This window comes from Arvicanthis niloticus, chromosome 4, assembly GCF_011762505.2.
Source record: "Arvicanthis niloticus isolate mArvNil1 chromosome 4, mArvNil1.pat.X, whole genome shotgun sequence".
Taxonomy (NCBI): Eukaryota; Metazoa; Chordata; class Mammalia; order Rodentia; family Muridae; genus Arvicanthis; species Arvicanthis niloticus.
This window is the reverse complement of record NC_047661.1, coordinates 6,028,300-6,052,480: the sequence shown is the minus strand read 5'-3', so window position 1 is coordinate 6,052,480 and position 24,181 is coordinate 6,028,300. Positions and strand designations below refer to the sequence as shown.

The 24,181-nt window shown below is 41.3% G+C and overlaps 1 protein-coding gene across 1 annotated transcript in view; it reads left to right on the top strand.

Annotated features, from left to right (window-relative positions):
- The first annotated feature begins 13,627 nt into the window (after positions 1-13,627).
- Positions 13,628-24,181, top strand: part of Armc1 (armadillo repeat containing 1) — a 34,939-nt gene continuing 24,385 nt past the window's right edge. The window contains exons 1-2 of the mRNA XM_034500565.2: positions 13,628-13,792; positions 21,346-21,566. Of these exons, the coding sequence (XP_034356456.1) occupies positions 21,384-21,566 (183 nt within the window). The 5' untranslated portion in view covers positions 13,628-13,792; positions 21,346-21,383. The remainder of the gene's footprint in view (positions 13,793-21,345; positions 21,567-24,181) is intronic.

The following is a 24,181-nucleotide window of genomic DNA, read 5'->3' as shown; positions in this document are numbered from 1 at the left end:
GACCTCCCATGCTCATGGATTGGCAGGATTAATATAGTAAAAATGGTCATCCTGCCAAAAGCAATCTACAGATTCAATGCAATTCCCATTAAAATCCCAACTTAATTCTTCACAGACTTAGAAAAATTCTCAAATTCATTTGGAATAACAAAAAACCCAGGATAGCAAAAACTATTCTCTTTTTTTTTTTGTTTTGTTTTGTTTTTGTTTTGTTTTGTTCAAGACAGGGTTTCTCTGTGTAGTCCTGGCTGTCCTGGAACTCACTCTGTAGACCAGGCTGGCCTCAAACTCAGAAATCTGCCTGGCTCTGCCTCCCAAGTACTGGGATTAAAGGCATGCACCACCACTGCCTGGCACAAAAACTATTCTCAACAATAAAAAAAACTACTGGAGGAATCACAACCCCTGACCTCAAGCTGTACTTAAAAAAAAATGCATGGTATTGGTACAGAGACAGACAGGAAAATCAGTGGAATAGAATTGAAGACCCAAAAATCAACCCATACACTTATGGTCACTTGATCTTTGACAAAGGAGCTAAAACCATCCAGTGGAAAAAGAACAGCATTTTCAGCAAATGGAGCTGGTTCAACTGAAGGTCAGTATGTAAAAGAATGCAAATCCATCCATTCTTATCTCCTTGTACAAAGCTCAAATCCAAGTGGATAAAGGACCTTCACATAAAACCAGATACACTGAAACTAATAGAAGAGAAGGTGGGGAAGACCCTCGAATACCTGGGCACAGGGGAAAAGTTCTTGAACAGAACACCAATGACGTATGCTCTAAGATCAAGAATTGACAAATGGGACCTCATAAAATTGCAAAGCTTCTGTAAGGCCAAGGACACTGTCAATAGGACAAAACGGCAACCAACAGATTGGGAAAAAATCTTTACCAATCCTCCATCCCATAGAGGGCTAATATCCAATATATACAAAAAAAACTCAAGAAATTAGACTCCAGACAACCAAATAACCCTATTAAAAATGGGGTACAGAGCTAAACAAAGAATTCTCAACTGAGGAAACTCAAATGGCTGAGAAGCACCTAAAGAAATGTTCAACATCATTAGTCATCAGGGAAATGCAAGTCAAAACAAGCCTGAGATTCTACCTCAAACCAGTCAGAATGGTCAAGATCAAAAACTCAGGTGACAGCAGATGCTGGCAAGGATGTGGAGAAAGAGGAACACTCTTCCATTGTTGATGGGATTGCAAGCTTGTACAACCACTCTGGAAATCAGTCTGGTGCTTCCTCAGAAAATTGGACATAGCATTACCTGAGGACCCAGCTATACCACTCCTGGGCATATACCCAGACGATGCTCCAACATATAACAAGGACATGTGCTCCACTATGTTCATAGCAGCCTTATTTATAATAGCCAGAAGCTGGAAAGAACCCAGATGTCCTTCAACAAAGGAAAAGATGCAGACAATGTGGTACATTTACACAATGGAGTATTACTCAGCTATTAAAAACAATGAATTGGAGAAATTCTTAGGTAAATGGATGGAACTAGAAAATATCATCCTGAGTGAGGTAACCCAGTCACAAAAGAACACACATGGTATACACACACTGATAATTGGATATTAGCCCAGAAGCTTGAACTACCCAAGATTCAACTTACAGACCACATGAAGCTCATGAAGAAGGAAGACCAAGTGTGGGTGCTTTGGTCCTTCTTAGAAGGAGTAACAAAATACTCAAGGGAGCAAATATGGAGACAAAGTGTGGGATAGAAACTGAAGGAGAGGCCGTCTGGAGACCATTCCACCTGGGTATCCATCCCATGTACAGTCACCAAAGGTAGACACTGATGTGGATGGCAGGAAGTGCATACTGACTGACAGGAGCCTGATATAGCTGTCTCCTCCTCCTAGAGGTCTGCCAGAGCCTGAAATATTCAGAGGCAGATGCTCACACCTAAGCATTGAACTGATCAAGGGGTTCCCAATGGAGGAGTTAGAGAGAAGACTGAAGGAGCTGAAAGGGTTTGCGGGCCCCATGGGGAGAGCAACAATACCAACCAACCAGAACTCCCATGGTCTAAACCACCATCCTGGGAGCACATAAGGAGGGACCCATGGCTCCAACTGTATATGTAGGGGAGGATGCCTTGTAGGGCATAGGTGGGAGAGGAAGTCCAGTGAAGGATGGATGCCCCAGTGTGGAAGAATTCGAGGGTGGGGAGGTGGGAGTGGGTGGGTGGGGGCACAACCTCATAGAAGCAGGAGGAGGGAGGATTGGATAGGGGGCTCCTGGGTGTGGGGAGGGGGGAAATGGGGAAAGGGGATAACATCTGAAATGTAAATAAAATATTCAAAAAAGGTTTGACTCCACAAAGGAGGATTGGAACCCCACTGGAAGAACCAAGTCAGCTGGCCAGACCACCCAGCACTCCCAGAATCTAGACCACTAACCAAGGAGTTTAGTGTACAGGGAGGGATCCATGGCTCCAGTTACATATGTAGCAGAGAATGTCATATTTGACATCAGTGGGAGGGGAGGCTCTTGGTCCTGTGGAGGTTTGATGCCCCAGTGTAGGGGGATGCTAGAGCAGTGAGGTGGGAGTGGGTGAGTGGGTGGAGGAGCACCCTCATATAGGCAAAGGGGAGGAGGGAGATGGGGTGGAATGTGGTATTTGTGGAGGAGTAACTCAGAAGTGGGATATCATTTGAGATGTAAACTAAAGGAATGATTAAAAAAAGGACTTGGCTCCAACTTTCTCAAGGATCTTGTCTTTGTTCTTTAGTCAATTTGATCATTATGTTTTATATGTGGCACTTTGTGAAAATATCTTTTTAAAACCATCCATAACATACTATACACACCCACATCTGTCATGAACTGTGAACGTCACCAGGACAGGGTAGGTGTGCTATAGTGCACAATGAGTATGTAATTACTTTTTTGGGACTAAACAAATAAAAAGAGTATGGCAAAGAAAGGGGGGGAAAAGCTCATTCTAGCTGCCTGGAAGCCACTATTCTCTTAGCAACCTTCCGATGACGATATAGAACTTTCTGCTCCTCCTGTGCCATGCTTGCCTGGATGCTCCCATGTTCCTGCCTTGATGTTAATGGACTGAACCTCTCAACTTCTAAGCTAGCCCCAATTAAATGTTGTCCTTGTAAGAGCTGCCTTGGTCATGGTGTCTGTTCACAGCAGTAAAACCCTAATTAAGACAGAAACTTATAAAAGAAAGCGTTTACTTGGTTGCTTGCTTAGCTTCAGAGGGTCAGTCCATAACTATCATAGTGAGGAGTATGGCAGCAGACAGGCATGGTGAGGCAGTACCTTGAGAGTTTACATTTTTGATCCACAGGCAGGAAGCATGAGATTGGACCTGGAGTGGGCTCTTGAAACTCTTTGAAACTCTCTCTCTCTCTCTCTTTCTCTTTTGGTTTTTCGAGACAGGGTTTCTCTGTATAGCCCTGGCTGTCCTGGAACTCACTCTGTAGACCAGTCTGGCCTCGAACTCAGAAATCTGCCTGGCTCTGCCTCCCAAGTGCTGGGATTAAAGACGTGCGCCACCACCGCCCAGCTTTTTTTTTTTCCTTTTTTTCCTTTCTTTTTTTTTTTTTTTTTTTTTTTTTTTTTTGTCTTGAAACTCTCAAAACCCTTCCCCAGGAATACACTTCCTCCAAGGACACGCCTCCTAATCCATCCCCAAACAGATCCCAACTATGGATCAACCATTCAAATATGAGCCTATTAGACACATTCTCATTCAAACTACCATCATAACAAAAGCTAAATATAATGAACTCATATCAGTAATAGAGCATTACTGATATCATGGTGCATGATTTTAATATACACATAAGGAAATGTTTTGGCTAATTGTGGCTGTCAACATGACTACATCTATAATCAGCTAAAGCCCAAGCTGCTTGACACTCCTGTGAGGGATTTTCCTGACCATTCGTTATTTTTTATTGTTATCATTTGTACTGGGATGACTCACTATGGTCTGGGCCACACCTTCTGGTGGCCACCCACGTAAAAGGACATGGAAGAAAGAAACTTTCTGTTTGCTTTTCCTCACTCTCACCAGCAAGTTCACCTCTCCTACTGCTGCAGCCAATATTAAACCCAACTTCATCAGGATTGCAACATAGATTGAAGACCAGCAGCTCCCCAGGAATCCTTCAGGACTCCTTCACCAACTTGGGACTGAGTCATCCAGCCTTGTGGGCTGAACAACTACTGGATTCTCAGACTTTCCATCTTGAGACAGCTATTGTTAGACTACTCAGACCACATCCAGCAAGTCAGTCTAATAAATCTCCCTTTAACGTATACATTCTATCAGTTCTGTTCCTTTAGGAAACCCCATTTAATACAAAAGGCTAGGCAGAAGACTATAAGTTCCAAGCCAGCCTGGGCTGTGCAGAAAGTTTAAGAAAGAGCAAGAACTGCCTCAGCAAGGATGAACGGGCTGCTCAGTGGTAGAGTGCTTTCCTTGCGAGATGAGGTGGGGGTTCAATCTGAGAACCACAAAAATTAATAAAAACAACAATAAGGTAATGAGAAAAAACTTAGTGGATCATTTGAGTAAGTCATGATAGTTCTACAGGCTTTGGGCCATTGTATAGCCATTAATAAAAACAGATCAGAATTCAGTGGTGTGAACATAGAGTCCCAGGACAAGGGAAACAGGTACGAAGACTGAGTTTGAGGATAGTCTGAGCTACAAAGTGAGATCTTGCCTGAAAAACACAAGGAGCTGGGATATGGCTTAGTGACTGAGAAGCACTTGCTACTTCAGAAGACCCAGGTTCGACTCACAACTGTCTGTACTTTAGCTCCAGGGGACTAGTTCCATTTAATTCCATATCCATCTTCTGACCTCTGCAAGCGCTAGTCATGTACATGATGCACAGATAAATATATATACAGGTAAAAGATCATACACATTAAATAAATCAATATAAAAATAAAATAATGAAATGTATCTAAAAGTAAAAATAACAAAAAACAAAGTCTAGAGTTGTAGAAACAGCCTTGTAAGATTACAATATTAAATAATACCAGAAAAATATATACTAGCCATTGAAAAATAATAGCAATTTTATTTTATGTGTATGAGACTGTTTTGCCTGCATATGTGTACAGGCATCATGTGCATGGCTGGTGCCCACAGAAGTCAGAAGGCGGCTCTGGATCCTCAGGGAACTGGGGTTCCAGGCTGCCATGTGGGTGCTGGAAGAGGTCCTCTACAAGAACAAAACATCCTCTTAATTGCTCTTCAGTTACTGCTCGTAACCATCTCTCCAGCCCCATTCCATCTTACACATGAGTACAGAAGCTACGTCTGAAAAGAAATGGTATAGCATTTTCTCAGTTGAGTTTCCTTCTTTTCCCAGATAACTGTAGCTTGTGTCAAGTTGAAAACAAAACAAACAAAATACCCTGTTCATGACAGGAGTCCATCACATAAAGAAAAGTTAAAAAGCAAGAATAACATTACTTGGAAATGAGATATAATCTACGTTTTTGTATGTGATTAGTTTGCATTAAGGGAGATCATTTATGCAATTCTTATTCTGTCTCTTGTCTGTCTTCCTGTAAGTTCTCTGTCTGTCTGTCTCTGTCTCTGTCTCTGTCTCTGTCTCTGTCTCTCTCTCTCTCTCTCTCTCTCTCTCTCTCTCTTTCCCTCTCTCTCCTTTTTGTCTGACTTTGTCCCCTGACTCTATTTCCTCTGTGTGTTGTGGAGTATATGTGTCTGAGTATGAGTGTGGGTGCTTCTACTGGTAGAAGCTTCTACTGCTTCTAACGCAGGATCTTCTCCATGCCTAGGGAAATTCTCCACCATGAGCCTACACATACATGGCTACATACACACTCCTCTCTGAACTAAGTTCCTCTGCCACTAATTTAGACAGTTTCTATTCAAATATATTTCCAGTGTATGGAACAAAGAATGGAAAGACTGATTTTCCCTTAACTGCTTCTGGATGCGGGGGCAGTAAAGCAAACTCTGTTCTCAATCGATCTTTTGGAGACTTCCCTATTTACCTCTTACACCTATACTCAATTGGATGTGCACATGATTAAACCCAGATGCATTATGAAGAGACGTGGACAGTAGAAAAATGAATATATTACTTATCAATTGAAATAGAGAAACACTCCAAGTATAGCCCCTAGCAACCAGCTCCTCCTTATTTTATGCCCCACAAAAGACCCCAGGCTGTAACATGGAAACCTTGAGAACAATCCCTCATGCATCATGTGTCAGTCCTAGCAGTGTTTCTTTTATCAGATCTGTACAATGGCTTTGCTTTTAAATAGTTACCTTACTACTTTTACGAATCTGTGGGAGCCCTGATTTCAGTCCCTTCAATTAGAGGCAGGGACCTGTACACACCTAGTCCAGATCTTGACCACAGGTAACATTTTGGCCTATTTGGGTAGTTCAGCCCAGCATGGCCAGGAAGGCAGAGTGGAACAGCTGGAAACATTGTGGCCAGGAAGAACAAAAAGGGAGTATAAGGGGCCAAAGTACGGTATAGCAACCAAGAGCACACCCCTAACCATTTCATTTCCACCCTCCACCTGTAAGAGTCTAAGCAACCTGTATGCTCCACCTACCCAAGGACCAGGTAACTTCCTAGAATCTTGCAAGTTATACTTCTTGGAAAATAACAAAGCCACATAGGAAATTCGGTAGCCATATGGTTTTGTTCTCAGAAGTCCGTATGATTTGTCACCACTTGCTGGGATTCCAGAGAATGGACCACCAGAGTTTATCCTTATCAGTATTTAATTAAAGCTTGCTTCAAATTTGATTCAAAACTGTGGAATTGGTTTTGCTTTCACAAATCTCAAGGTTAACACATCACCTCCAATAACGATGCCATATTAAGAACTCTTCTTTTGAATCTAAAATGCCCCCCACAGGCTACTATTCTTGAACACCTGTCTCCCATCTGTCAGGGTTGTTATAGACAGGTATAAAGCCTTAGGATGTGGGGGCAAGCTGGAGGAAATGGATCTCTGAAAAGGGAGAGGTGTCACATTTAAGGCTCAGCAGGCTTCCTGTCCACCTCTGCTTCCCGACAGAGATACAGATAAACAGCCTCCTGCTCCACTCCACAGCTGTAAGCTGCCCTGACTCCCGTGCACTCCGCCACAGTGGACTCCACCCACAAACCATAAGCCCAAATAAACATTTATTTTATTTTTTATTCATTTATTTTATTATATTGTGTACATGGATGTTTTGCCTGCATGTATGTCTGTGCACCCCCATATATGTATGTCTGGTGCCCATTGAGATCAGAAGAGAACATTAGATACCCTGAAATTGGACTTACAATTCTGAGCTATCACATGGGTGCTGGCAATTAAACCTAGGCCCTCTGGAAGAATATTCATTGCTTGTAACCAATGAGCCATCTCTTTAGCCCTGAGTCTTTATTCTCTTAAGTTGCTTCTTGTCAGATATTTGATCACAGCAAGGAAAAAAAAAATAACTAACAGAGTCTAGTCAGCAGTCAGTGGTGAGTCCACTCTGGGTCCAAGCCTTCACAAGTTAATCATCTCTGGAGAAGCCATAAACACTTCCTAATACTTTGTGTACTACTGTCCAGAGCTTGTCTCAGTCCAGCTGTGCTTCTCATCAAAATGAACAGTCACTGGGGATCTAAGTAAGCAAGCCATCTTTTTAACATTAGTTGGTTAGAGAGGGAGAGAGAGAGAGAGAGAGAGAGAGAGAGAGAGAGAGAGAGAGAGAATCAGATCAACCATAAAACTTGCATTTTCCATAAGAATTGTGTGTAAAGGTAACAGAAACAGTCAACAGTAGGTGGAGAGATGGCTGAGCAGTTAAGAACACTTGCTGTTCTTACAAAGGACCAGGGTTCAGATCCCAACACCCACATGGTGGCTCATAGTTATCTGTAACTCCATTTCCAGAGGATCTGACACTCTTTTCTGACCCCTTAAGGTACCAAATATATACCTGGTACATATGATATACATTCACACACAACATACAAATAAATAATCCTCATAAAAATGGTGAATGTGCCATAATTAGTCTAAATTGGTGTGATGGATAGTTTTATGTCAATCTGATACATGCTAGAGTCATCTAAAAGAAGGGAACCTTAATTTAAGAAAATGCTTCTGCAGGGCAGTGGTGGCACACGCCTTTAATCCCAGCACTTGGGAGGCAGAGGCAGGCGGATTTCTGAGTTCGAGGACAGCCTGGTCTACAGAGTGAGGTCCAGGACAGCCAGGGCTACACAGAGAAACCTTGTCTCCTGCCTCAAGCTTCCTGCCCTGTTTGAGTTTCTGAGTGAGGTAACTCAGACCCATATAACACACATGATATTTACTCACTGATAAGTGGATATTAGCCAAAAAGTTCAGAATACCCATGATACAACTCACAGACCATTCTAGGGCTCCTTGGAGAAAGGGTTGATTGTCCATCTTGGAGTAAGAAGTACACAAAATGAGTCAGTAGCATGTGTAGTTCTAGAAGAAAGAACATAGACAAAAAGCAAAAAGGTCACACAAAAGCCAACCTAAAAAAGCTTTCATGAGTACTTTGTGCAAAAAAAATAAAAATCACAGGATAAATTTAAAATAACACATATTTGTGTGTGTCTGTGTGTGTGTGTGTGTATGTGTGTGTGTAAGTCTACATTAGTGATGGACTATAAATAAATGAGGAAAAAAGACAAATTTTCCTGATAATAAAATTTCAAAACTGTATGTAATAATGTATTTAGGTATGCTCTTTTTGGGAGTTGAGACTTTATCCTATACTCCTCTTATATGTGGGCGGAATTTAGGATTTATTTTAAAGATGTGCAGAAACCGCACACACACACACACACACACACACACACACACACACACACACACGCACACAGAGAGAGAGAGAGAGAAGAGAAGAGAAGAGAAGAGAAGAGAAGAGAAGAGAAGAGAAGAGAAGAGAAGAGAAGAGAGAGAGCAACCATATATTGGAGAAACCAGCAGAAATATGATGGTCAAAATATTGCTAGTAACATGTCATACCAATAACTTGTTCTTGTGGGCATCATGAGTGAAGTATCTCCCTCCATATGTAGCGGAGAATTTTTTTTTTTTTTTGGTTTATTCGAGACAAGGTTTCTCTGTGTAGTCCTGGCTGTCCTAGAACTCACTCTGTAGACCAGGCTGTCCTCAAACTCAGAAATCCTCCTGCCTCTGCCTCCCAAGTGCTGGGATCAAAGGCGTGCGCCACCACCGCCTGGCAACAGAGAATTTCAAATCTAGGACCATTATACAAAATATCTGACTGTATGCCTCAAAACTGTAACAGTCATGTAAAACTCATGAAGAAGATTTTAAAAAGAGGAGAGTTGACAAAGGTGATTTGGTGACTAAGTGCCATGTGTGCATTCATAAAACATGAATAAAGTCTGAAGATTTGTCAGTAACTATCTTACTTATGGTTTCTATTGTTTAAAGGAAACACCATGACTAAAAAGCAAGTTGGAGAGGAAAGGTTTATTCAGATTACATTTTCTTTTTTTTTTTTCCACATTTTTATTGGATATTTTATTTACATTTCAGATGTTATCCCCTTACCCCATTGCCCTGCCCCACCCCACCCAGGAACTCCATATCCCAATCCCCCTCCTCCTGCTTCTATGAGGATGTGCCCCCACTTACCCCCCTACTCCCACCTCCCCACCCTCGAATTCCCTTACACTCGGAGTCCAGCATTCATGGCACCAAGGATCTCCTCTCCCGCCTATGACCAAAAAGGCCACCCTCCCCTACATATACAGCTGGAGCCATGGGTCCCTCCTTTTGTGCTCCCAGGATGGTGGTTTAGACCATGGGAGCTCTGGTTGGCTGGTATTGTTGCTCTCCCCATGGGGCCACAAACCCTTTCAGCTCCTTCAATCTTCTCTCTAACTCCTCCATTGGAAACCCCTTGATCAGTTCAATGCTTAGGTGTGAGCATCTGCCTCTGAATATTTCAGGCTCTGGCAGACCTCTAAGTTATATCAGGCTCCTGTCAGCATGCACTTCCTGCAATCCACATCAGTGTCTACCTTTGGTGACTGCACATGGGATGGATACCCTGTCTCCAGGCAGCCACTCCTTCAGTTTCTGTCCCACGCTTTGTCTCCTTATATGTTCCCTTGAGTATTTTGTTACTCCTTCTAAGAAGGACCAAAGCACCCACACTTGGTCTTCTTCATGAGCTTCTTCATGAGCTTCATGTGGTTTGTAAGTTGAGTCTTGGGTAGTTCAAGCTTCTGGGCTAATATCCAATTATCAGTGAGCGAATACCATGCGTGTTCTTTTGTGATAGGGTTACTTCACTCAGGATGATATTTTCTAGTTCCATCCATTTACCTAAGAATTTCTCCAATTCATTGTTTTTAATAACTGAGTAATACTCCATTGTGTAAATGCACCACGTTGTCTGTATCCATTCCTCTGTTGAAGGACATCTGGGTTCTTTCCAGTTCGAGGCCAGCCTGGTCTACAGAGTGAGTTCCAGGCCAGCCAAGGCTATACAGAGAAACCCTGTCTCGAAAAAAAAAATATTGAGATCCTCTTGTACTCCAGTCAGAAGGTCAAGGCAATGTAATCCTGGCAAGGATGTGAATGAAAGGGACCTCTTATTCTCAGCTGTTGTCCTGTAAACTAGTCTGGCATCCACAGAAATCCACATCCACAGAAACAGTTATGAAAGTTTCCAATAAACTATAAATCAATTGAATATACAATCCAAGCTATGCCATTCCTATGTATTTATCTGAAGGACACAAAGATAACCTATCTAAGAGACATTTGCACATCACTGTTTAATACAGCAGTATCCATGATTGCTAAATGATGGCACCAAGTCACTTGGATGAAGAAAATGTGCTATCTCAAAATACAGTGGGATCTTTTCGGCCACAATGGATAAAGTTTTATTGTTTGTAAGAAAATTACATAACCAGAAACAATCATATTACATGAATTAAGCCAGTCTCAGAAAGAAAAATATCATATTGTCTTTCATTTTGGTTCCTACAGCTGCTGTCTAGTCTTGTGTCAACTTGTCACACACACTAATAGAGTCATCTGAAAGCAGGAACTGAGAAACATGTCTCCTTAAGACTCAGCTGTAAGGCATTTCCTTAGTCAGTGATTGATGTGGGCGGGCCCAGCCCAATGTGAATGGTTCCACCTTTGTGCTGGTGGTCCTGGGTTCTACCAGAAAGCAGGCTGGGTAAACAGCACAGCTTCATGGTCTCTGCACCAGTTCCTGCCTCCAGTATTTTCCCTGTTTGAGTTCCTGTCCTGTCTTCCTTCAATAAAGAAAATCTTTCTCTCCTAAGGATTTACTGTAGCAATAGAAACCCTAACTAAGACACTAGATTTTATATAATTCCATAAAATCATGAATGTATACAGGACATGAAAGTAGAAGTGAAATTATTTGGGGAAACAAAAAGAAATAATGGGAAGGGTAACTAAAAGGGAGATAGAAGAAATGGGCCAGAGGGTAATGTAATCTGTATCTGTAAGAAAATAAAAAACAAAATCAAAAATTTCAAAAATGAAAAAGGATTATCTGATCTCAAAATGGCAGAAGCCACTGCTCTTCGAGCACCGTAACTCTGAGCTCTTTGAAGGGCTGTTTTTCCTTCACTTTGAACCATAGCTAAGACTGTCTCTAGCACAGTGTGTGTATTCAAAAGACAATTGTTAAATAAAACTGCCTGGATCTGAATACTGTCTTAAGCAACAGTGGTTGAGAAACTTTACATTCCAACCTGTCCCGTGGCAAGATATCTAAGACCCAAGCAATGAGTCATAAAATGGTAGGTAGCACAACTTCACAGGTGTCAAGTTCAGACACTTTTAAACCAGGAATGTGAATTCATAAAAACTTAAAAGACTTCCCCTGAGGCTTGTAATCCAGAGGAGTTTAGGAAGCATTAATTAATTTTTTTTTGTTAAGGCTTCCTTTGCTTTTTAGTTCTAGCCATCTTTTCTCAGTAATGGCATTTTGCACAAAGTTTAGACTCTGCAGAACTTTAATGGGGTAAGTGTGAATACATTCCAGACGGTGAACTTGTAACAGCTAAAGAGTTTGTCAAACATATTTTCACTGACAGGCTCAAAAAAACTGTCATTAGTTACTAATTCTGAGAGTACTATATGTCTTTTCCTAATATGCAGATTAATATTAAAAAAAACTAGTGAATTTACCTTTCTGTATTACTGAGTCATCTTTTATTAGAATATTTGGCAAATCTTCACTTACTCAACCAGATAGGTTGTGCTTGACTGGATATGCCCCTTGGACTTAGTATATTTACTTTATTTTTTTTCCTGCTTTCTACATTCACTGTTTTTAACTTAGGCTCAATGTTCTCTTACCACCAATCCCTGTCTTGGCTTTGTGAATAAAGTACACAGCCTTGTTTTTGCCCATAGGTCAGATAATATTTAGAGACTTATCCTTGTTTTCTAACAAAGTTTACTTGGCTCTTGTTTTCATTTTGGGTTTATAATAAAAAGATAATCAAGAACAAGGCAACATCAAGAAACTCAAGAGATGGACTCTTTCCTTCTTTCTTTTCTTTTCTTTTTTTTAAAGTCATGGTTTCTGTGAAGCTCTAGTTAGCCTAATTTGGGCTTGAAGTTGAAATGATCCGCCTTCAGCCCTTTAGTGCACAGATTCCGCCCTTGCGGTATGGTTTATAAATTCACTTACAAAGTACTGGAGATAATAGCGTAGAGTACAGACTGGTATAGAGTCTTCCACACTCTTTCCAAATTAATGTCCTTTCAAATTCCTTGCAACAAGAATAACAATAAAAGCACTGTAACTTTAATATATGAGCAATAGGTCAGAATCAGATTGAAAAAGCGAAAATCAAAAAAGAGTGTGATGGATGCATTTTCTAAAGAATAGCACGTGAGAGTTGGAGTATAATTCCAGAAATATTTTGGAAAATAAAACATACCTAAAGCAACTCCTCGGCGACTACTATCGATAAAACAAGTATGCCTTTACTTTGATAACTAGAGAGCAGCATTAACAAAACTCCATGATGAACTGGAGAAACTTCTCTGAACAGAAGTTCCTTACAAAAAAAGACAACATGTCTTCCAATGTCAAGTCACTTCGGCCAACCCAATGAAAGCCTTTGCATCCCTATCTTTGTTAATAAGCGGCACTGACAAGAAATGGACGAAATCCAGACACGCCCAACAGAGTGCCTACGTTCTTAGTAAAAACTACAAGAAAACGTCTGAAGATTCTGGTTAAAGACTCACAGACGCGGATGAAGGGTTACAGGTTGTTTTATTAGACCTGGAAGACTTGCTTGGACTATTCGGTTTGAATTTCTGAACACAGAAGAAGCCTTTCCTGCCGCGGGAACCCTGGGAATTGTAGTCGCTGAGCCGCGATGGATGTAAATTTGTTTAGTACTCTGTGGACGGCGAGCCCTTGGGTTCAATTCAGTGTTCTGGGTCCTCATAGGTCCGGTCTAGTTCACCAATGAGCTACTAGGTTTGAAAACATCCCTTCTCTGATTGGGTGTCCTGCCTCACGTTGCTTCATTTTCAGCCAATGGGATGATAAAGCCAGCAGAGGTGACAGGGTCACCGCGGAGCCTGCCGCTCCTCCGCCACCAGCGACTTAGTCCTGTGGTTCTTTGAGTCAGCCCGCGGCTCGGGGCCTCCGCCGCCCGTCGTCCGCCGAGGTGGTTGCGGCTCTGATGCTGCGGCAGGCTCCGGACGCCCGGAGCTCTGGAGGGTACGTAGCCGGGGCCGAGGTGGGGCTGAGGGGCCGCTGCTGCGCGGCCCGCTGCTGTGCCCGCCTCCCGCCGGCATCCCGCGGGCTGCCTGTGCAGGCTCCGGACATTTGCTCTTCTCTCCGCCTCCTACTTTGACCAGCCAGCCCGCCCTACGAGTGGAGGGTGTCCACGTCTCGGCGTTCTTTCTGTTAATCCCGAATAGCTGCGAGTGTCTGCGCGCAGGCCTTCATTCAAGAGAAGCCCGTGTCTACAGGTGGTGGGCATTTGTGCAGTTAGCGGCTCCTTTCGTGATACTGTCTCCCCAGCGTTTGCAGTAGAAGTTTCCCACTGGGTTCTGTTCTGTGCTTGCATGGTACTTGCCAGACGCTTGCATTCTTATTTTCTTTCACCCTGATACCCACTCAAGACTGTTACCTGAAGAAACTGAGGCTTGGAGACGGTAACTCAATTCCAAAAGAGTTACAGTTAGTTAATCGCCAGGAGAAGCCAGATCAGGTCTCGGTGTTTGATGGTGGTGGTTGGTTTTTAACCCCACTTAATCAGGATTTAGGATAAGTGTGTACCCGCTGCAGCTCTTAGCACGTGAGAGCTAAATACTAATTTTAATCAAGTGGTGATTCTTAGCTAAGAGAAAAGGAATACCTTTTCAACATCTGCCCAAACAAATGTCTCGTGTGTCTCTAACTCCGTGCTTCAAAGACTTTCTGCCTGACAACGGTATAGTCCTCATCTGGAAGCTAGTTGGACATTTCAGATTCCCAGACCTTGTTGCACCCACTGTGCTTGAACTTGCTTTTTAACAAGGTCTCTTAGGTGATCGCAGTGCTCCTTAAAGTTTGAGGAGGGCGATGTTTGTACACATAAAACCAAGGAAGAGAAAATAAGTCTGGGTCGTGATGGTGTATGCCTTTAATCCCCACTTTGGGAGGTACTGGCAGCAGATCCCTCTTAGTTTCAGGCTCATCTCAGCGACATAGGTCAGCCAGAGCTACGTAAGGAGAAAAGAAAGAGTAAAGGCATACATTTTATGCACTGTGACCTCTAGTCAGACTGAGATACAGAAAAAGAGAACAAAGCTTTTTTCACAGTTTTGTCATTTGCAAGATGTTTTCCTTATCAGAAAATGAATATTGTCTCTTGAGAGTTTAAATTTAGCAGTCCCAAATCTTAAAGCAGGCATCAGTGTTGACTGTTTCAACATTGTCTTGTAATCATGTAATTGACATCAGATACAGGCTTTAGAAGTAACAGAGCAAACTAAGACAGAGGGAGATGGAAAGAATCTGTGTTCATTATTTATACTTTGTTTGCCGAGGACTAGTCCCCGTATGTAAGCCCTCGTCTTCAGTTTCTCCCAGTTAGTGTTTTTGGAAGGAAGGGGTAGAGTTGCTGTTGCCCCCAATTTTTTCCAGTTTATTCATTAGGTTAATTGATGATAAAGCTGAAACAGACTGTCAGATTCACATATCCCTGTTCTCAATAATTAAAGAGTGTTTCAGAGAGGTTTAGTTTTTAGTGTTTTAATAATTAAAAAATATTCTCTATGATTGTTTTGATTGCATATATGTCTGTGCACATGCCTGGTGCCAGGAGGGCATTGGATTCCCAACAACTGGAGTTAGAATTGTAAGCTGCTTTCTGGTCGCTGGGAATTGAAGCCTGGTCTTCTGGAAGGTCAGCCAGTGTTCCTAACTGCCAAGCCATCTCTCTAGCCCCACTTCCAGTGCTGTGTGCAGAGGCTTTCATTTATATACCAGTGTAAAGTTTCAGGCTTTTGTTTGCACCTGAAATTATTTGATGTGCATAGGTCTTGGGTCTTGTCTTCAGAAACACCTACTGATGTTAATAGGCCCAAGGAAATTATATTGATAGACACTGTCCAGGTCCATGTTTCTTGACATTAGTGCTTTTGATGGAAAATACAACTAACAAACAGATGAACAAGCATATTTGTGTTTGCGCTAATGTGGTATTCATTACAGAAAGGAAAGGGGTTTTTATTTGTTTTAACCTTCATTGTGGTTAGCTGCTATAAATGTGCTCAGGTCAGCATTTTAGGTTATTTAAAATTATTGTCCCTCTTTGTGTGTGCATGTGTGTATGTGTCTCTGTGTATGAATGCCTGTGGAGGTTTGAGGTCAACTTTGAGTATATTCCTCCATCTCTTAGTCATCCTTTTTTTTTTTGTTTTTGTTTTTGGTTTTTCGAGACAGGGTTTCTCTGTGTAGCCCTGGGTGTCCTGGAACTCACTCTGTAGACCAGGCTGGCCTCGAACTCAGAAATCTGCCTGCCTCTGCCTCCCAAGTGCTGGGATTAAAGGCGTGTGTCACCACGGCCCGGCCATCCTTATTTTTTGAGGCAGGGTCTTTGCAGAACCTGTAGGAGCTAAGCTGGCTGGCCTGTAAGTTCCAGGGCTCTACCTGCTTCTGTAGCTCCAGCACTGGAATTACCAGATGTGTGTCACTGTGCTTGGTTTTGTTGTTTTACACTGGTGCCTGGGATTCAAATGCAGGTCCTTGTGCTCACTCAGTCAGTCCTACCCACTCAGTCATCTCCACAATATTCAGTATATGCATGTGTGCACATAGGGTGCATGTCTCTGCACATATGTGGAGGCCAAGGGTCTACCTCAGGTGTCTTCCTCATGCTCCCCCCATGTTACTTTTTGAGATGGGGTCTGTCAGTGAGCCTCCAGGGATCCACCTGGCTCTTCCTCTCCAGCTAGGATCACGTGCCCCACTGCATCCAGCCTCTACATTGGTGTTGGAAATGCAAACTCAGTTTTTATTGCACAGTAGGTACTTTATCAACAGAACTGTCTTTCCAGCCCAATAATAATAATAATAATAATAATAATAATAGTAATAATAATAATAATATTATTATTATTTATTTCGGTTTTTTTGAGATAGGGTTTCTCTGTGTAGCCCTGGCTGTCCTGGAGCTCAGTCTGAAGACCAGGCTGGCCTCGAACTCAGAAATCCGCCTGCCTCTGCCTCCCAAGTGCTGGATTAAAGGTGTGCGCCACCACCGCCTGGCTAAAATTATTATTTTTAATGTGATACAAAATAATTAATTTTTTTATTTTAGCATACAAAGTAATGGATTCCGTGATGGCATCTTTATACATACGTGTCATTGTATGTTGCTCTCATTAATTCCTTTCCTCCATTTATTTGGATGTCTGCTAAATTTGGAATTCTGCAGTAATCACATGTAATTATTTTTCCAGCCTGTGAAGGAAAATATTCCTCTTAAACAATTTGATAGTTAACACTAAACTACAAACACTATTCAAGTACATAGATTGGGCTTCAAGTTCTATTTTTAAAAAAGATTATTTTTTAATTATATGTATTGCATATGTGCCCATGGAGGCCCGAAGAGGGTATCAGATACCCTGGAAATGCAGTTACAGACGGTTGTAAGCAACAAACATGGATGTTTGGAGCTGAACTTGGGTCCTCTGAAAGAGTAGTTTGTGCTTTTAACCACTCAGCCATCTCTTCATCTCCAAGTTCTACCTTTTGTGTTAGGCAGTGGTAAACCTGTCATCCTGTTATTCCAGAAGCAGATAGAGAATTCCGTCTATCCTTGTGCCATCAACCTGTCTTGTGCCCCTCCTCCTGTTTTTCTTTTATTGTATGCATGTATGGCACTAGGGAATAGAGTTAGGGCTTTCATCCCTAGGCTAGTTTCTGTCTTCTTAACCCCAGCATAAGTCTCTTATGAAATCATCTGTTTTGACAGGCTCATGTCATCTCAGTACCCAGGGAGCATTAGCAGGAGGGTCCTACATGTTTGAGGCTAGCTTGGGCTATACAGTGAGACCTTGTCTCTAAAATAAACACTCGTTATGTGAACTCAGCGATCTGCTAAAACATTGATTATTTAAGAAGATTCAGGACGCGTAGTTTAGAAAGGGGTGTCTGTAACCTGATGCCATCAAGATACTAAAATAAAATGAACTTTTGACATTGAGTAGCCTTGCTTTGAAGGCTATTTTACATAAAACCTGTAATTTGGAGAGCAAATCCAAGCACTCCTGCCTGCTTCTCTTCCCTCGTTTAAAAGCTGTAGTTGCTGTGGCATTTAACCACAACTCTTCTTGTTTTGGTTGTTGAGTTTCTGGCATTGCCTGATATTCGTGACTCTTTCCTAGGTAGACCCCACTTTGAATCCTTATCAGGATGGTTTAAGCATTGGAAATTTTAAGATATTTTGACTGCAGGCCATTCTAAAGGAACAGGAAGATCATATATAACATTTAAAGGGTGATCTCCATTGAGTAGTTATCGAAGGATGACAAATAACAACAGATTGTTACAGTATCAAAGCGTGGACACCGAAAAAGCCACTGTTTTCTGTGTTTGGTTTTGGTGTGTGTGTGTGTGTGTGTGTGTGTGTGTTAGCATGCATTCATTTACAGTATATAGGTTTATGTACATATTGGTGCATATATGCCACCATGTGCCAAGGGTGAAGATCAGAGACAAGTTGTGGGCTAGGTGCTCTTGTTCGGCTATTTGTGTTCCAGATATGGGGCTTAGGTTTGGCAGCAAGTGCCTTTACCTACTAGGCCATGTTACAGTGTGTTTTGGTTTTGCTTTTGACATTGGATCTCATGTAGCAAAGACTGATCTAAAACTTGACTTTGAACCGCTCCTACTGCCTCTCAGCTCCAGAAGTGCAGGTTATCATAGGCATGTGCCACCATGCATAGCTGAGTGTCTGGTTCTTCCTATGCGTTTGTTGAGACTTGTGCCATTGAAAGCCCAAAATCTGTGGTGTAAGCTGATACTTATAAGCAAGGATACTCAGGTGCTGATGGAGGAACCTGAGTGACCACAAATCTTAAACCTGGTCATTTCTTTCACACACGTGTGCAGTCCACTGTCTTTTATCCTGACTTTAAGAATAGCAAAAGTAGCCATACTATTTTGATTTTAAATAAAGTCTTCTTTGAGTTCTTTGAATTTACTTGCAGATTAAAAATAATCATGTATTTTAGCTGAGTGGAGATGGTACACGCCTTTAATTTCGGCACTGAGGAGGTGAAGGCAGACAGAGCTCTTGAGTTCAAAGCCAGCCTGGTCTACAGAGCAAGTTCTAGTACTGCCAGGGTTGCATAGCAAAACCCTGTCTCAAAAAACAAACTAAACAAATAAATATCAGTGTATTTTATATTTATATCTATTTTTTATTTTCAATATGGTATGAGTTAAAGACCATTACTGGTTTAAAAATTGCTAAGTATTTATTCTAACACCACTGTTTTTTTTATCATGTAAGTGAAAACTACCTTTTATTGAACATGTGCTATGTGATAGGCATAGACTGAGCTCTTTGTAGTGTCATTTTTTTATGCTGTTTTGTAGCTTACGTATCAAATTCATTTTACAGATGTGGACACTGATACAGCCTCTAAGGGATTTCCCTGAATTCTAGCTACCTTAAAAAGATCTTATTTATATACATGCGTTTGTATGTCTGTGTCGGTGTATGCCACCTGTGCATGGGTGCCTTTGTAAGTCAGAAGAGGCAATGGATGGCCTAGAGCCGAGGTTACATGCTGTTGTGAGCCTGCTGAGGAAGGTGCTGGGAATTCAGGTCCTCCTGAGGAGTAGGACACACTTTTAACTGTGGTGCCATCTCTCCAGTCCCTTAAAACAGTTTCTAAGTGACCAAACATAGGTCTGGCATGACTCCCTGCATTAGATGCATAAGGAACTTGGGAGATGTATCTTGCAGTACTGAGGATGGAGCCCAGGTCAGTGTTCTAGAATATCTCTTTTGAGTCAGGGCTATGCCAGGCTAACTGAGCTTTCTGCCTCGGCCTCTGGAGTCCTGAGATCACAGACGTAGCTCCTGCCTAGGAAATAATTATTCTTTCTCTTTCCTCCAGGAGGACACTGTCCTGCTCTTTGTCTCTGTATATCTTGGTATGTGTTGAGTCTAGTGCTACTTTGTTATCTCTGCCCATAAAATAACTTTAGTAGTCTTTCTGGATTTTTAAAATAGCTTTATCCATTTATGTGTGTTAACATCTGTATATTCTTTAGAATAAGGAATATAATACAAAGTCTGATTAGTTGAAGTTGCTGACTTTTAAGTTATGAAACTTATTTCTTACTGTTTGTTTCTTTGACTTTTACATGCCCTGTACATTAGGTTTTCTCAAGTGCTCTGTTTTTTAAAGCAGAAACTTACTATGTAACCTAGGCCTTGAACTCATGAACTCATGGTCCTCCTGCTTGTTGAGATTATAGGTGTAACCTTCCAAACCAAGATATGCTAGTTACTTCTCCGGTGATAAGCTGTGTTAAATTTAAAAGGACGGTTTGGGAAGTAGAAAGAGAGCTGAGAAACAGAAAGCACTAATAAATAGGATTTCACCCAGTTCTGTACTTAGTGCCTGATGACTTGCAACAAATATTTCACTTCTCTGTGACTGTTTCCCTGTCTGTACCCCCTCAACTTCTATTACCTCTTCCTGTTGCTTTTCTGTGAGGCATTAGGAAATGGCATATACAGAGGTGGCTTCATGGACGTAAATATTCAGCTCACTTTCACCATAGTCTTCCAGATTTCTTGCTTGAGGCATGGATTAGAGAGACACAGGGTAGGCTCTTGGCTTCTTGCAGAAAAACCCCTTTTCATTTTTTGTTTCTGTCTTTTTTTTTCCTTCCCTATCTTTGGGATTGAACTCAGAAACTAAGTAAGGTGTGCTAGGCAGTGCTCTACCACTTAGCTAGTTCCTTGAGCAAATTTTCATTTTGAGTCAGGGTCTAAATAAGTCACCCAGGTGACTCTGAACTTGATATTCCTGCCTCAGTCTCCAGGGCAGTTTGTATTACAGGTGGGCCACAGGGCCTGACAAGGGCTCCTTTGGAGCTCTCCTTTTCCTTAGGAGATTTTATCTTTTGTAGATACAGTTTGCTGTGTGCCTCTTCCCACCCGCTCCCCACAGATGAGTAAGAGAAGCCCAGGCTGTCCGCTCACTGCTTTTCTTTGAGGCATTAGAAATAGAGAAATAGAAATAGAGGAGGGAAAAGTCCTGGCAGTGTTCAGTTTGAAAAGGAGAGCAAAGGTTACAAGCTTGTACGTAAAGACCATGCTTATTGGAGCCTTAGTGTTAAAATATGTATTGCTAAAATGAGATTTATTGGAATATTGAGGATGGCATATGTTCTTTCCCATATATAAATAACTTGATTTTTTTCTGTCAGCTTATGTTCATTTTATTTTTCACAAGCTTTAGAATTGCCAGTCCTTATTTTTGTGTGTGTGATTTAGATTCATCTGCTTATTTCTAAAGATATTATAATGTAGTTACTTAAAGGTACCATAGCTAGGCATGGTTGTAATTCAAGCTTTTGAGAAGCAGAGGCAGGAGGATGAGGAATACACGGACAGCGTCGGCAACATAGTGGATCTGAGGCCAGTCTGGACTATGTGAGACCTGTCTCAGTAAGTAAATAAATGAAATCCTAGTCTGCCTTGGCAGACGAGAACTAATTAGGTCAGCCTGACTTGTACTCTTTTTTTACAGAATTTAAGAAGCTTTTATTCATGTGCATGCCATAGAAGATGGACTCATCTTCTTCTACTATGAATGAAGAGCCTGATGCTCTGTCAGTAGTTAACCAGCTACGGGACTTAGCAGCAGATCCATTAAATAGAAGAGCCATCGTCCAGGATCAGGGATGCTTGCCTGGCCTGATTTTATTCATGGACCATCCAAATCCCGCTGTCGTCCACTCAGCTTTGCTTGTAAGTTGCTTTTAATACTTTGTCTTGTTTTTTTAAATTAATGCAAGTAAGAATTTTCAAAGATCTTTGATAACATGGTAAACGACTAAGATATTAGATGATACAGTCTGTATTCTGGCATGTAAACATGAAAACAATGGCATATATGTAGTTCTTTAACACAAATAGCAACATGTTGATTTTGTTCTTTAATGTAAATGATAACTATAACACTTACATAAAATGTCTGGCCCGTGGTATTTTCAGTTAACACAGTGATCTATTGTTTGTTTGGTTTCTTTCTGACATGGAAGGTATTGGCTGTGTTGGTTGGGGTGTTCTTCCAGCTCTTGGGCATAAGTCGTCTTTTGAGTACAGGCAGGCATACATCATGACACCCAGCTTGTTACTATTTTCATCCCCCACATCCCCTGTGTGTGTAGAATGTGTAGTGTGTTTAGTGGGGCTCAGCCCCAGGACTTTATGTATGTTTGGTAAACCTTCTAATGTCCCTAGGCCATCAATTAAGAGATTTCTTGAGTTCAGAAAGTTACTTTTTAGTACAAGAGGTTAAAAATCAGGATGTTAAGCACATGCTGTACTGAATTCACCCAAAAGATATAAATATGTGTGTGTGTGTGTATATATATATACACACACACACACACATATATACACACATTAATATATTAATATTATATAATTAGTATGTTAATAATATATATTAATATATTAATTTTATAATAGCTTCCTTTGTTGGGGAGGAGAATAAGACAGGATCTTACTTTGTATCCTCAGCTCGCCTAGAACTCACTATGTAGTCCCAGACTAGACTGAGACTTGGAGTAGTTATCGTGGCCCAGCCTCCCAAGTACTGGTATTGCAGATGTACACCACCTCATCTGGTTCATAACAGCTTTTTCAGATGTAACTCTTATGCCATCATAAAGTTCATGCATTTAAAGTATACTCTTAGGTGGCTTTATTCACAGAGTGGTACAGTCATCATTGTAGTCAATTTATAACATTTTTATTTTGTTATGTTGTTTGAGACATAGTCTTGTTATGTAATCAAGATATACCTGGAACTTGAGATCCTGTTGGTTCAGCCTCTCATGTGTTGGGATTATAATGTCCTCTAGGAGGGCATTACCACATCTTACTTTAGAGGTTTTATCACCCAGAGAGAAAACTGTACTGGTCACCTCTTACTCCTCAGTGCCATCCCCATTGTGTGGGCAACATCAGTCTATGAATTTGCTACTCTGCAAAAATGCTTATAGAGTTTTTATGTAGATACAATCATATAGTATGTGACTTGGTGGCATCATTTTTACTTTATTTTTTATTTTTTTTTTGGATATTTTATTTACATTTCAGATGCTATCCCCTTCTCCCTTCCCCCCCCCCCAAGAAAACCCCTATCCCATGCCCCCTTCTCCTTTTTGCTTTTATACACTTTTTAAAAATGTTAATCAAAGGCTTTATAAGTTTGGTAATGCTCAATCAGAAGTGTAACCCGATACCCAACCTAGATATATCAACTATCTTTGACTGGTGGAGACATGTGAACATCTGCCTCCATATCCCCCCCCCCCTTTCTCTCTCTCATCATCTAACTTCTCCTCTCCTTTTTCTCCTCCTCTCCTTACTCCTTCTCTTTCTCTCAGTACTCTTCCCACCTTAGCTCTTCCTACATATCACCCTTCCTGTTAAAATAAAACTTTTCTCTCAAAATACAATTAGAGCATAATTATGCCAATTTGTACCAGTGAGGTACAAGATAGTCCTAATACCCAGTCCATCATTTTGTTGACTAACCAGAACCTCTGTCATCTCTCCTAACTAAAACTCTTAGTTCTGAACCTGGCTTTTTTCTTGGCTTTAGAATGAATGTCAGCTGAAAACCATCCACTTAAATCTTTTCTCTCAAGGTAAATAGCCAGGATTGGCTATGAGACTATAAGTTTTCAACCTCATCAGAAATCCATAATGACTGAATTAACTAAAATTATGGGAAGCACAAAGCATAGCTTCTAAAACTGAGCCAATTTATAGAGACTGCTGAACACCTGGACACTCCCTATACTACAAAACGTTGGAGCATCTGATCTTCCGCCTTCTGGCCCAGAGTCATCTGACAGACCTTAGTGCTGCAGAATTATTAAGGGCTGATTACTCTAGGTAGATATAATCAGTCAACTATTCTGCAAGTGTGTCCTTTTCTGGACAGTAGTTTGTCTGTAGATGGAAAGAGGCAATTCTTGCCTAGTGGCTGTCACCACAACTGGAGTAACTCCAAAGATGCTCAATTTCTTCTTAGAATCCAAGACAGGAAGCTGTCAGGAGCAGACAGGTCTCTAATCAAAATGAACATTACTATAGAAATGTTTGTCACGTCAATTCTGTGGACTTCTGACGTTTTGAAAACCAACTATCCGTGTAAGGTAACCTGGCCTGTTGTCTGTTAACTCCACTCAGCTATTTCTAAATAAAACATAGAAAACACCCTAACAATAAACTCCAAGCCATGAATTGTTGGTCCTTGGACAAGGTAACTCCATTTAACCTGAGCCTTTCAGGCATGTAGAGGGCGTGATTAACAAGTCTCCACCTCCAGAGATTTAAATATTAGT